The sequence below is a fragment of the Notamacropus eugenii genome, chromosome 3 (assembly GCF_028372415.1).
Source record: "Notamacropus eugenii isolate mMacEug1 chromosome 3, mMacEug1.pri_v2, whole genome shotgun sequence".
In the NCBI taxonomy this organism is placed as follows: Eukaryota; Metazoa; Chordata; class Mammalia; order Diprotodontia; family Macropodidae; genus Notamacropus; species Notamacropus eugenii.
The window spans coordinates 207,254,131-207,266,500 of NC_092874.1; the positions used below are offsets into that span (position 1 = coordinate 207,254,131).

The 12,370-nt window shown below is 40.0% G+C and overlaps 2 protein-coding genes across 2 annotated transcripts in view; one reads left to right on the plus strand and one right to left on the minus strand.

Annotated features, from left to right (window-relative positions):
- Nucleotides 1-12,370, plus strand: part of BCL2L13 (BCL2 like 13) — a 120,831-nt gene that overhangs the window by 83,569 nt on the left and 24,892 nt on the right. The window lies entirely within an intron of this gene.
- Nucleotides 1,192-12,370, minus strand: part of BID (BH3 interacting domain death agonist) — a 43,623-nt gene continuing 32,444 nt past the window's right edge. Inside the window, exons 5-6 of the mRNA XM_072654150.1 lie at nt 5,965-6,177; nt 1,192-2,006 (exon numbers count right to left, since the gene is read on the minus strand). Of these exons, the coding sequence (XP_072510251.1) occupies nt 1,995-2,006; nt 5,965-6,177 (225 nt within the window). The 3' untranslated portion in view covers nt 1,192-1,994. The remainder of the gene's footprint in view (nt 2,007-5,964; nt 6,178-12,370) is intronic.

A 12,370-nucleotide genomic window follows, 5' to 3' on the forward strand; every position in this document is an offset into this window, starting at 1 on the left:
GATTACATTTAAAACTAAAATCACATGAGCTTTTCTTGGCCACCCTGAAAAACTCCTTTTGGCTGGCTTAGGCTCGTTAGAAAAAGTCTTGGTGTTGTGTGTGAACACTAAGTCAGGGGCATGAACTGGATTCATGTTCGTTCTCACCTTCAAAGAAAAGCCATTGTCATCCTTGTAGACTCATCACTTGGAAACTCTGTAAACTGGCACTGACTGAAACAGAGAGGGTTCCATGGGTTTGTATCAATAGTTATGTCTATTTCCTAATTCTTTCTGGAGTTGTCAGAGTGGTATCTATCATTGGGATTGCCTTGGAATCAGAGAATTAGGAAAGAAGGGGAAGACGATCCATAGCTTCTCTTGAATCATTCTTGCCCAGTAACAGATACACCTTTTTAGCTGTTTCATGTGTTAGACAGGTATGTGTGACAGAAAATGGGGGAGCTGATAATGTGACTTAAAATCAGAATATATGGAAAAGTATTGAACACTATGTGCTATACAGTGTGTGGTCCACAACACCTTCCAGGAGACCCTTGTCATCTTAAGGAACAGTTTGTCTACTTAGTACAAAGTCTTGGCTTTTTGAAGCCCAGGATGGTCATCTAGAGAAAATGTGATTAAATAACCTTACTCTTAATCACCTGATTTCACTAGGTTCTAGTTGAAGTTGGTGTTAATGACCCATACAGCTGTGGCCTAATCTGTTGTTTGAGTGCAGCACTTTAAAGTTCAAAACCTTTTGTGCCATTTGGTTTTTTAAACAGGGAAGACTTTACTTCTTCAGTGTTAAGAAGTTTTCTCCATCCCTAGTGGAATATATTTAGTTTCTAAGGGGTATGTATCCTTTCTCCAACCCTCCCTTTCCTTTAAATGGAACACTGCTTGCTGTAAGACCATACCCTAAGGTTGCACTTTAATAAACAATAAAATTCTTTTTTTAAAGTGTGCATATTTTTTCTTATTCTAATTACATATTTTAATGGTTACTGACTCAGGAAACTAGCCTCTTGTACCATTTGGGTTGTGTCAGTTTTCAGCACAGAGTGATGAGTTATTTCATGAAGATTTTTCAATGAAAACTAATTTTAATTAAACCCCAATCCATCTATTAAGTACACATGTTTTTTAAGGCAAGTATCTCCAGCTTTCTTATGTTGTTGTCTTAACTATGGTTTTCAAACACATTGATAACCAATTTAAAATTTTATTTCCAATTATAAAAATTATCAATACAAAACTGAAACATAATTAAGTTGCATAAAATATTTGCCACATTCTAGAAAATGAGATAGGTCATAATAGAAACTGTTACTGAAAATTGTATTCAAGTCACCAAATAAAATTTCAAGTATGAAGCCAAAATTTAGCCCTGGAACTTCATTGATTCTTTCCATTTTTTTTCCTGTTCTACTGGTGGTAAACAATAGATACCTCTAACTGTTGGTCAAACTCAAATAAATTGTCACTAAACTATACATTAGGACCCCTAGAGGCAGCATATTGACTTAGAAATACTGACATCTATGTTCTATATTTTTCTTTATTTAAATGTTTCCCAATTACATTTTCATCTAGTTTGGGCCACACTTGGCAGTGCTTCACTGTGGTCCCCTGTGTCTGACACGGATCTGTGTACTACTTACCCTGTGTCAAGAAATGAATGACATACTTTGGCTCCAAGGCAAGTCAGCCCAGTCATGAGTACAGAACAGGTGACAGCATTATAACAGAAAGAGCTCTATTCAGGGGAACAGGACAAGAGAGTCACTTCTGTTCTCTGCTAAGTCACCGAATTAAAAGTTCTGTTTGGTTTTTTTAAATATCCAGGAAAACAAATAACCCAGCATTTTGTCTATCTTTATCATGTCTTTATTCTTCAAACATAACATCTAAAAGTATTTGCTCTTCCTGTTTCATCAGACTGCTTTCCCACAAGCAGATTTTTAAATATTCCAAATGTTTGGGTAAATGGCCTTTGCAAAGTAATCCATTCAGTCCATGTCCTAGAGGAAAAAGGACAAGAACACAAAAGAGTTAGAACCAATCTCATGAAATAGTCCTTCCTTTGGGAATCTGGAATGAAAGCTGGAACGAGACCTTAGAGGTCATGTAAGTTTAGTCCCCTTATCCTATAGCAGTATACCCAAGATCACACAGCAGGTGGCCTAGCTGCAGTTTGGATCCAGGTCCTCTGACTTCAAGGAGACCATACCACACAGATTACTTAGTGTCTTATTGTATTGTAATTACTGGTGTATGACTCCAGATGCCACTGGTCATACATAAGAACAGCACTTAAAAAAGAGAGAAACCTCTCATTTACTTGGCATCTCGTGTCCCTGTAGATGTAGCATATTCAAATTAACCTCTTCCTTAAGGATAACCAATCCATGTTACTGAAAGAGTTAGTTTCCCTTCAACCCTTTTAGACCTCCTAGGCTATAGCTATAGGGAAATATGTGCAAAAACATCTTGGTCACCTTGACAACTTCTTCTCCACAACCTCTTCCTCTGTAGATTGTTGGAAGGGGGTAGAAGTTTGACTTGAAGATCTGTCAGCTGTCCCTCAGCCTCTTAAATGTCAGCACTCTTCACCATAACCTTTTTGCTATAGCTATTGTACCCATTTGTCTCTTGATGACTTGGACGCTTTGTTACAGGAAATTTGTCAGGGCCCACTTCTCTAAAACTCAATTTGGTTTAACCTTTGAGGTCTTGTATCATTTGCTACACTCTTCCTCTACAGATATATGCCACTTTAAATCAGTAGTATCATAGCAACTGAATGCAGTTGGGAGCCTGAAGCAATTAGTTGTAGGGATCATTGGTGAATCTTAGGAAATGGTGAGGTCAGCTTATTCGTGTAGAATCTAAAATTCCTCAGGATGTCTTTAAAAAATTATTCAGATACACATGGAACCTTTTAGATGAAATGATTAGGTTATATGTCACTTCAACATCTGGTTCACAACTTAGGAGACAGCCTAGAGTCCTAGTGATGGAATGAGTGCCTTTCAAAATTTTCAGGGATTTAGAAATGGAAATAAAGTACTCTGGGAAGGTACACAGGGGAAGATTTTCAATAGTTCTTTGTGTACTTTTCCCTTTGAAATTTGTTTTGGCCCCCTTGTTTTCAAATACATGGTTTTAAAATATAACTTTTCATGAAGTAACAGAATAAAAACGAGTCCTTGTCATCTTTATCAACACTCCACATGTATGGGCCTGTGAATCCGCTACTTAATGTACCAGAAGCATGATAGAACTCCCATCTTGTCTCTACTAATAATGGAAAAAGAGGGGAGACAGGCATTAGACTGGAGTTCAAAACCATTTCCCGTATCTCCTCGTTGCATGAAAATAAGTCTGTACAAATGCCTTATTTCCTGAGAATTAGGTTCAGCTGCATCAGTTTTCTTTTTGGTTAGGACACCAGAATCATTGGTAGCAAGGTGAGCATGCTGTGCACAGGTGGTCCATGAGTGGTTTGAGCAATCATTGCTCCCTTCTTGGCTCTGAAAGTCCTAAATGGGCTGGAGCTATCTTGATTGGTGACTGGAGTACCCAAACACCTAAACTATGTGAGAGTGACCCAGACCGTTCACATCCTGTCTACCTGAGAATGCACCCAACTCCTCTTCCCCCATCTCACACACACACACACACTCCTGTATTGCATTGATCCTTTAATTACCAAATCTAGTGGTCTTTTCTCAGTTTTCATCCTTTTTGATCTCTCTTCAGCATCTGACACTGTCAGTCACCTGTTCCTAGATACTGTCTTCTCTCTAGGTTTTCATGACACTGCTCTCTCTTAGTTCTCCTCTGTGCAAATGCTCCTTCTCCATAGTCCGTGTCAGGTTAATTAACACTGGGTGTCCTTCAAGGATCTGTCCCAGGCCCTTTCTTTTCTCTCTGAGTGGTGACCAAATCATCTCCTATAACTTAAATTGTCAAATCCACGCAGTTGATTCTTGGATCTTTATATCAAGTTGTAGTCTTTGTCCAGTTGCTTACTGAACACAGCTCAAACTAGAGGTCCTGTAGGTGTCTCAAATAACACATCCCCGCACTGTCCTCTCAACAGCTTTCCTGTTACTGCTGAGAGTACCACCATCCTCTTACAGCCACACAGAAAAGAGAGTTGCTGAATCTTGTACTTCCTAATGCCACAACATCTGTACACATCTCTTTCTCTTCACTCACACAACCACTATTCTAGCTGAGGCCCTTGGTACCTCTCACCTGAAATGTTATTAGACAGGTCTAATTGGTTTCCCTGCCTCAAGTCTCTCCTTACTCAGCTGCCAAAATGATTTTCTTAAAATGTAAAGCAGTTAGTAATTGAACACTTAAGTGCCTACTATATGCCAGGCACCGTGCTCAACACTAGGGGGTACAGAAAGAGGCAAAAGAAAATTCCTCCTCTCAAGGACCTTAATGGGGGAGACAAGAAATAAATCAATACAAAGCAAATCATATACAAGATAAATAGGAAATAATTAAAAGAGGGAAGGCACTAGAATTAAGGTTTCCAGTAGAAGGTGGGATTTTAGTTAGGACTTAAAAGAAGCCAGGGAGATTAACAAGGAGGAGGAAGGAGAACATTCTAGGCATTGGGGGGGGGGGAAGGGAAGGGCGGGCAGCCAGAGAAAATGCCCAGAGCTGAGAGGTGCAGTGTTTTGTTCATGGAACAGTCAGGAAGCCAGTGTCGCTGACTTAGAGTATGGGGTGGGGAATAAGGTGTAAGACTATAAAGACAGGAAGGAACTAGGTTATGAAGGGCTTTCAACGTCAGACACAGCATCTGTGTTTGCTCCTGGAGGCGATGGGAAGTCACTGGAGTTTATTGAGTGGTGTGGGGAGGATGGGGGGTGAGAATAGGAGAGAGGCAAATGATTCAACCTGCACTTTAGGAAAATCACTTTAGTGGCTGAATGGAGGATGAATTGGAGTGAGGGAAAACTTGAACCCGCCAGCAGGCTATTACAATAACCCAGGCATGAGGTGATAAGGGTTTATGTTAGAGAAAGAGTAGTGTCAGAGGAGTGAAGGGGGCATATTTAAGAGATGTAAAATCAACAGGCCTTGGCAGCAGCTTGGACATGGGGGGTAAAAGATAGGAAGGAGTCCAGGATGATGCCTAGATTCTGAGCCTAAGGGACCAGGAGGATGGTGTTGCCCTCTACAGTAATAGAGAAGCTAGGAGAGGGGACAGTTTAGGGAGAAAGATAGGTCTGAGTCACTCCTTTCACTCAATAAACTCCAGTTGGCCCCTCATACCTCCACGGTCAAATATAAAGTCCTATATTTGGCATTTAAAGCCCTTCACAATTGGGTGCCTTCCAACCTTTCCAGGATCCAGCTATACTGGACTATTTGCTGACACACTATCTTCTGGTTCTCTGTTTTTGCACTGGTTGTTTTCCATGCCCTTCCTCATCTCCATTTCTTAGAATTCCTGGCTTCTTTAAGGGTTTAGCTCAAATTCTTTATGCAAATGAACTTTCCTGGGACCCTCCAGCTGCTAGAACCTTTCCCTCAAAATTATCTGCCATCTTCTCTGTATTTATCTTCCCTGTACCTAGTTAACATGTTGTTTCTCTTGTTAGAATGTCCTCCTTGAGGATAGGAACAGTTTTTGCTTTTCTTTCTACCCTGACACTTAACACAGTCCATGGCAAATAGTGAGATTTTAATAAAATCTTGTTGCCTGACTAACACATGCTAAATACTTAATTTTTTAAATGCTTAATATTTTCATTCATCCATTCAATCAATTCCTCTAAACCAATTAAAGCTAGGCTGTCATTTTTTGAGGAACAAGGATAATCAGATTAGATTTATCTTGGCATTTGGTTCTATAATTCTTAGGAGGTTTATGAAAATGGGTACACAGAGAAGAAGTAAACATGATCTGACCCCCAGCAATCTAAAACAGTCAACGTCCCTGGAACTTACATGTCTAGTTAAGTTCCTTGTAAGGAAGTTCTGGTTAATGTAATCTACAGTGATATAAAAGATGCTTCGGAACAAGTATGGGACATGGGTCATAACTTTTTTAGCCAACAGCATTGTTAGCAGTAGTTTAGCCTTTTCTAGTCCAAGGTCCTGAGAAATTGTCTGCATCTGCATCGCTTGTTCCACAGTAGCAGCCAGCGATCTTATCTTGTCCTACGTGAGACAGGAGAAAAAAGGTAGAAAAAAGTTCAGACCTTCTTTTAACCAACATTTTTTTTCCTCCAGAAAACATAAAGAAAACATTCTAAATAGGTATCTAACAAGAAAAAATAAGTGCACTTCAATTGTAGCAAGGTTAGATAGCAAGGACTATTAAAGCTTGTGAGAAATTGGAAAATAAGTTCAAATAAAATCCCCAAACAACTGCAAAGCAGTTTCACAGAAATTACCCTTTGACCAACATCTTAGGTCATATATCAAAATAAGCTCCAAATAGATAAGTGACCTTAATGTAGAAGGTCACATAAGAATCTAAAAACAAACCAAAAAACCCACTGCCAAACATTTATTTGTTCATTCTGATTTCAATTTTATTTTCAATTCTGAATTTTCTCTTTCCTTTCTCTACCATCCTACCCACTGAAAAGTCAAGAAAAACAAAAATCATTGCAGATATGCCTAGTCATGCAAAATAATTTTCCACATTAGCCATCTTCAAAAAAGAAAAAAAAATATATGCTTCAATATATCCATGAACTCTCTGTCTGGAGGATGCATTAAAAAAAATTAAAGGAGAATGAAGGGTAGCACCTTTCAGATCCATAGCTAGGGGAAAAATTAAGGTATAGCAATGATCATAAACACATAAGATAATTTTGAGCATATAAAACTAAAAAGCTTTTGTATAAATAAAATCATTTATCTAGAAAGAGAAATTACATTGGGAAATCATTTTTATCATAATCTCCAAGATAGAGAATTGATACAAATACTTAAGACTAAAAAAAAATCATTTCCCAATAGATAGGTCAGCTAATGGTATGAACAGGTTTTTAAAAATTATATCCTTAGTTTTATTACCAATTTCATTTCCAAATATTATGCCTCTCCTCTGACCCACCCAGTCAGCCCTTCCTTGTAACAGAGTAAAAAAGAAAGAGAAAGCAATTTTAGCATATCAACCAAGTCTAATAGTATATACAATATTCCACACCCCATTACCCCATCACACTTCTGCAAAGAAGAGAGAAAAGTATATTTTCTCACATCCATTCCAGGGCCAAGCTTCATCATAAGTACAAAGAGTGCATGACCACTTTGTATGGTAAAGTGTATCAACATTTTCTGTATCACTTTCTTAAATCTAAACAGTCAACACAGCAATGATCAAGCCCTGATTTATAGCAGTTGAGACTTTTCAGGTATAGATATTTCCACTGAAAATTGGCAACTGGTTTGAAGGTAGAGCTGGTTCCAGCACACCTCTGCCTGGAACTCTGAGGGAGAAAAGTAGCATCTACCATCTGTGGACTCAACTTGCCAGTGGGAGTTGGGATTGGGAAAGTAGATCCAGTTTGTGCTACATACCTATCTTTGATGAAGCTCAAATAAAAAACAACAAAGCAAAAAAAAAAAAAAGTACAGAGTTGTTTAATTTTATTTAACAGGTAGTTTTTAAAGGTTGAAATTTGAACTATCAACAACTGTATGAAATAATACTCCAAAGAATAATAGAGATGTGAATTAACCGAGGTTTTACCTTATACTTATCAGACTGGCAAAGATGGCAAAAGACAAAAATGACAAATGGTGGAGATGTGGGAAGGCGTGTCCCTATTACTGTATGCTGGTAGAGCTAAGTTTGGGTCTAATGGTTTTAGAAAACAATTTGGAACTATCCTAAATAAAGTCACTAAGCTACATTTCATGATACTAATGTTCAGCCTGTACCCTAAGAAGGTCAGAGAGACTGGCCCTGTATATACAAAAATATTTATAGGAGCATATCTAAAAATACAATTTTATTGATATCTCTTTTTAAACAATTTTAAATCACATACACCTCCCCCTTCTATAGAGCCATCCCTTACAGCAGAGATTCTTAACCTGATGACTATGAACTTATTTTTTCTTTTATTTAGAATTTTATTTTTCCCGAGTTCATGTAAAAACAATTTTTAACATTCGTTTTTATAATTCTGAGTTCTAAATTTTCTTCCTTTTTCCCTCCCCACCCCATCCCACCCCCCCATTGAGAAGGCAAGCAATTTGATACAGGTCATACATGTGCAGTGATGCAAAACATTTCCATGATAGTCGTGTAAAAGGAAACATAGACCAAAAGGAAAAACAAACTCAAGAAAAAAATAAAGAAAGTAAAAACCATCTGCTTCAATCTGTATTCAGACACCATGAATTCTTTCAGGGGGGAGGGAGAGCATTTTTCGTTATAAGTCCTTCCGAGTTGTCTTGGCTCATTGTATTGCTGAAAATAGCTAAGTTTGAACTTATTTTTAAAAAATATTTTGATAGAGGGGCGGAGCCAAGATGGCGGAGTAGAAAGACGCACATACACATAGCTCTGAACCCACAACCCATAGAATGGCTACAGGGAAGTAACTCACGGCGAATTCCGCACCCAGAGGCCACGGAACATGGGAGCGAGGGAGATTTCTGTTCCAGAGAGACCTGCAAACCTCTCGCGGGGGGTCCTTCACGCCGCGGACTGGGCGCCGGGACTGGGAGCTGAGTGCAGCCCTGCCGCGGCCGCGGCACCGAGAGGAAAAGATCCGAGCAGGCTTCACAGACAGGATCTCCAGCGGCCACGCGGGTCCCTCCACCCACAGAGGGATCTGCAAACCTCTCGCAAAAGGTCCGTCGCGCTGCAGACACAAAGCCCAGCCCAGACCTGCTGCGGCCATGGCTGCGGCACCGAGAGAAACAGATCCGAGCAGGCTTCAGGGACGGGATCTCCAGCGGCCGCACAAGTCCCTCCACCCACAGGTGACAGGGGTGGGTGAGAGAGTCTCTTTGGCGGGTCGAGAGGGGAGTGGGGTGCCCCCATAATTCAGGCCCCCCCCCCCGGGAGGTAGAAGCTGAGAGGCGGCTGCAGACAGGGGCTCCCCAAGCGGACGGGAGCTTGAATCCATTGCGGAAGGTCTGCGCATAAACCCCCTGAGGGAACTGAGCCTGAGAGGTGGCCCTGCCCCGATCTCAGCACCAGATCATAATCTCATACTGAATAGCAGCCCTGCCCCCGCCAAAAGCCCTGAGGCTGGAAGCAGCATTTGAATCTCAGACCACAAACACGGGCTGGGAGGATCAGGAGGTGAGGTGGGTGTGAGGAAAATATTCAGAGGTCAAGTCACTGGCTGGGAAAATGCCCAGAAAAGGGAAAAGAAATAAGACTATAGAAGGCTACTTTCTTGGCGAACAGGCATTTCCTCCCTTCCTTTCTGATGAGGAAGAACAATGCTTACCATCAGGCAAAGACACAGAAATCAAGGCTTCTGTGTCCCAGCCCACCCAATGGGCTCAGGCCATGGAAGAGCTCAAAAAGAATTTTGAAAATCAAGTTAGAGAGGTGGAGGAAAAGCTGGGAAGAGAAATGAGAGACATGAAGTCAAAGCATGAACAGCAGATCAGCTCCCTGCTAAGGGAGACCCAAAAAAATGTTGAAGAAATTAACACCTTGAAAACTAGCCTAACTCAATTGGCAAAAGAGGTTCAAAAAGCCAATGAGGAGAAGAATGCTTTCAAAAGCAGAATTAGCCAAATGGAAAAGGAGATTCAAAAGCTCACTGAAGAAAATAGTTCTTTCAAAATTAGAATGGCACAGATGGAGGCTAATGACTTTATGCAAAACCAAGAAATCACAGAACAAAGAGAGAAGAATGGAAAAATGGAAGATAATGTGAAATATCTCATTGGAAAAACAACAGACCTGGAAAATAGATCCAGGAGAGACAATTTAAAAATTATGGGACTACCTGAAAGCCATGATCAAAAGAAGAGCCTAGACATCATCTTTCATGAAATTATCAAGGAAAACTGCCCTGAGATTCTAGAACCAGAGGGCAAAATAAATATTCAAGGAATCCACAGAACACCGCCTGAAAGAGATCCAAAAAGAGAAACTCCTAGGAACATTGTGGCCAAATTCCAGAGTTCCCAGGTCAAGGAGAAAATACTGCAGGCAGCTAGAAAGAAACAATTCAAGTATTGTGGAAATACAATCAGGATAACACAAGATCTAGCAGCCTCTACATTAAGGGATCGAAGGGCATGGAACAGTATATTCCAGAAGTCAAAGGAACTAGGACTAAAACCAAGAATCACCTACCCAGCAAAACTGACTATAATACTTCAGGGGAAAAAATGGTCTTTCAATGAAATAGAGGATTTTCAAGTATTCTTGATGAAAAGACCAGAGCTGAAAAGAAAATTTGACTTTCAAACACAAGAATGAAGAGAACCATGAAAAGGTGAACAGCAAAGTGAGGTCATAAGGGACTTACTAAAGCTGAACTGTTTACATTCCTACATGGAAAGACAATATTTGTAACTCTTGAAACATTTCAGTATCTGGGTACTGGGTGGGATTACACATGCACACACGCTCACATACACAGAGACAGAGTGCACAGAGTGAATTGAATAGGATGGGATCATATCTTTAAAACAAAATGAAATCAAGCAGTGAGAGAGAAATATATTGGGAAGAGAAAGGGAGAAATTGAATGGGGCAAATTATCTCTCATAAAAGAGGCAATCAAAAGACTCATTAGTGGAGGGATAAAGAGGGGAGGTGAGAGAAAAACATGAAGTCTACTCTCATCACATTCCACTAAAGAAAAGAATAAAGTGCACACTCATTTTGGTAGGAAAACCTATCTCACAATACAGGAAAGTGGGGGATAAGGGGACAAGCAGGGTGGGGGGGATGATAGAAGGGAGGGCATGAGGAGGAGAGTGCAATTCGAGGTCGACACTCATGGGGAGGGATAGGATCAAAAGAGAATAGAAGTAATGGGGGACAGGATAGGTTGGAGGGAAATATAGTTAGTCCTATACAGCACAACTATTATGGAAGTCATTTGCAAAACTACACAGATTTGGCCTATATTGAATTGCTTGCCTTCCAAAGGGAAGGGGTGGAGAGGGAGGGAGGTAAAGAAGGTGGAACTCAAAGTGTTAGGATCAACTGTCGAGTAATGTTCTTGCCACTAGGAAATAAGAAAAACAGGTAAAGGGGTATAGAAAGCTATCTGCCCCTACAGGACAAAAGAGAAGATGGAGACAAGGGCAGAGAGGGATGATAGAAGAGAGAGCAGATTGGTCATAGGGGCAATTAGAATGCTTGGTGTTTGGGGGGGGAGGGGATAAAAGGGGAGAAAATTTGTAACCCAAAATTTTGTGAAAATGAATGTTGAAAGTTAAATAAATAAATTTAATAAAAAAATAAAAAATAAAAAAAAATATTTTGATAACTGCATTTCAACATAAGTGGTTTCCTTTATGTGTTTTAATTTATTATTTTGAGAAGGGCTTCACCAGATTGCCAAAGGGATCTATGTCAAAAAAGATTAAAAACTTCTATTTAAAAAAAGAAGAAAAAAAAGAGGGAAAAATTAAGCAAAACTAACTTACATATTCAGGCCAAACTCGCATGATCTGAACTCATTCCTTAATAATTAACATAGAACTTTGTCATTCTATCATGTCTTATCCTAGTGATTCTGAACCTCAGCCTGTCCCAAACTCCATTCTCATTCTCTCACTGATTGCTCCCTTATTCCAATTTTCTTACCCTCTTCAATAATGATGACCTCTGAAGCTCTCACTCCCATCCCCCACCCATGCATTCTTTTCCTTTCTCAATCCTTCCATTTTCTTGCACTCAGAAACCTGGGTTCCTTCTGATGACACAATTTTCCAAGTTCACCCTTTCTAGCACTGGTTGCATTTTCATTCTTTTTCTGCTTCTCTACTCCCATCACTTACCCCAACTCCCTAGTCCTGGTACAGGAGTTAAAACAGTCAGATTATAATCATTTATTAAGCACCTACTGTGTGTCAAGTACTGTGCTAAGTGCTAGGGATACAAAGAAAGACAGAAGACAATCCCTACTCTCAAGGAGCTCATAGCCTAATTGGAGAAACAAATAACTACAAATAGGATATATACAGGATAAATTGGAGACAACCAACAGAGAGATGACCCTGTTATTAAGCGAGATCAGAAAAGGCTTCTTCTAGATGGTGGGATTTTTGCTGGGGATTGAAGAAAGCTAGGGAAGCCAGGAGTTTGATGAGGGAGTATCTTGTTCAAGGAAAAAACAAGGAATCTAGTAGCGGGGCATCAGATTACAGAGTAGGTGAAGGGAGGAAGGCATAAGAAGCCTAG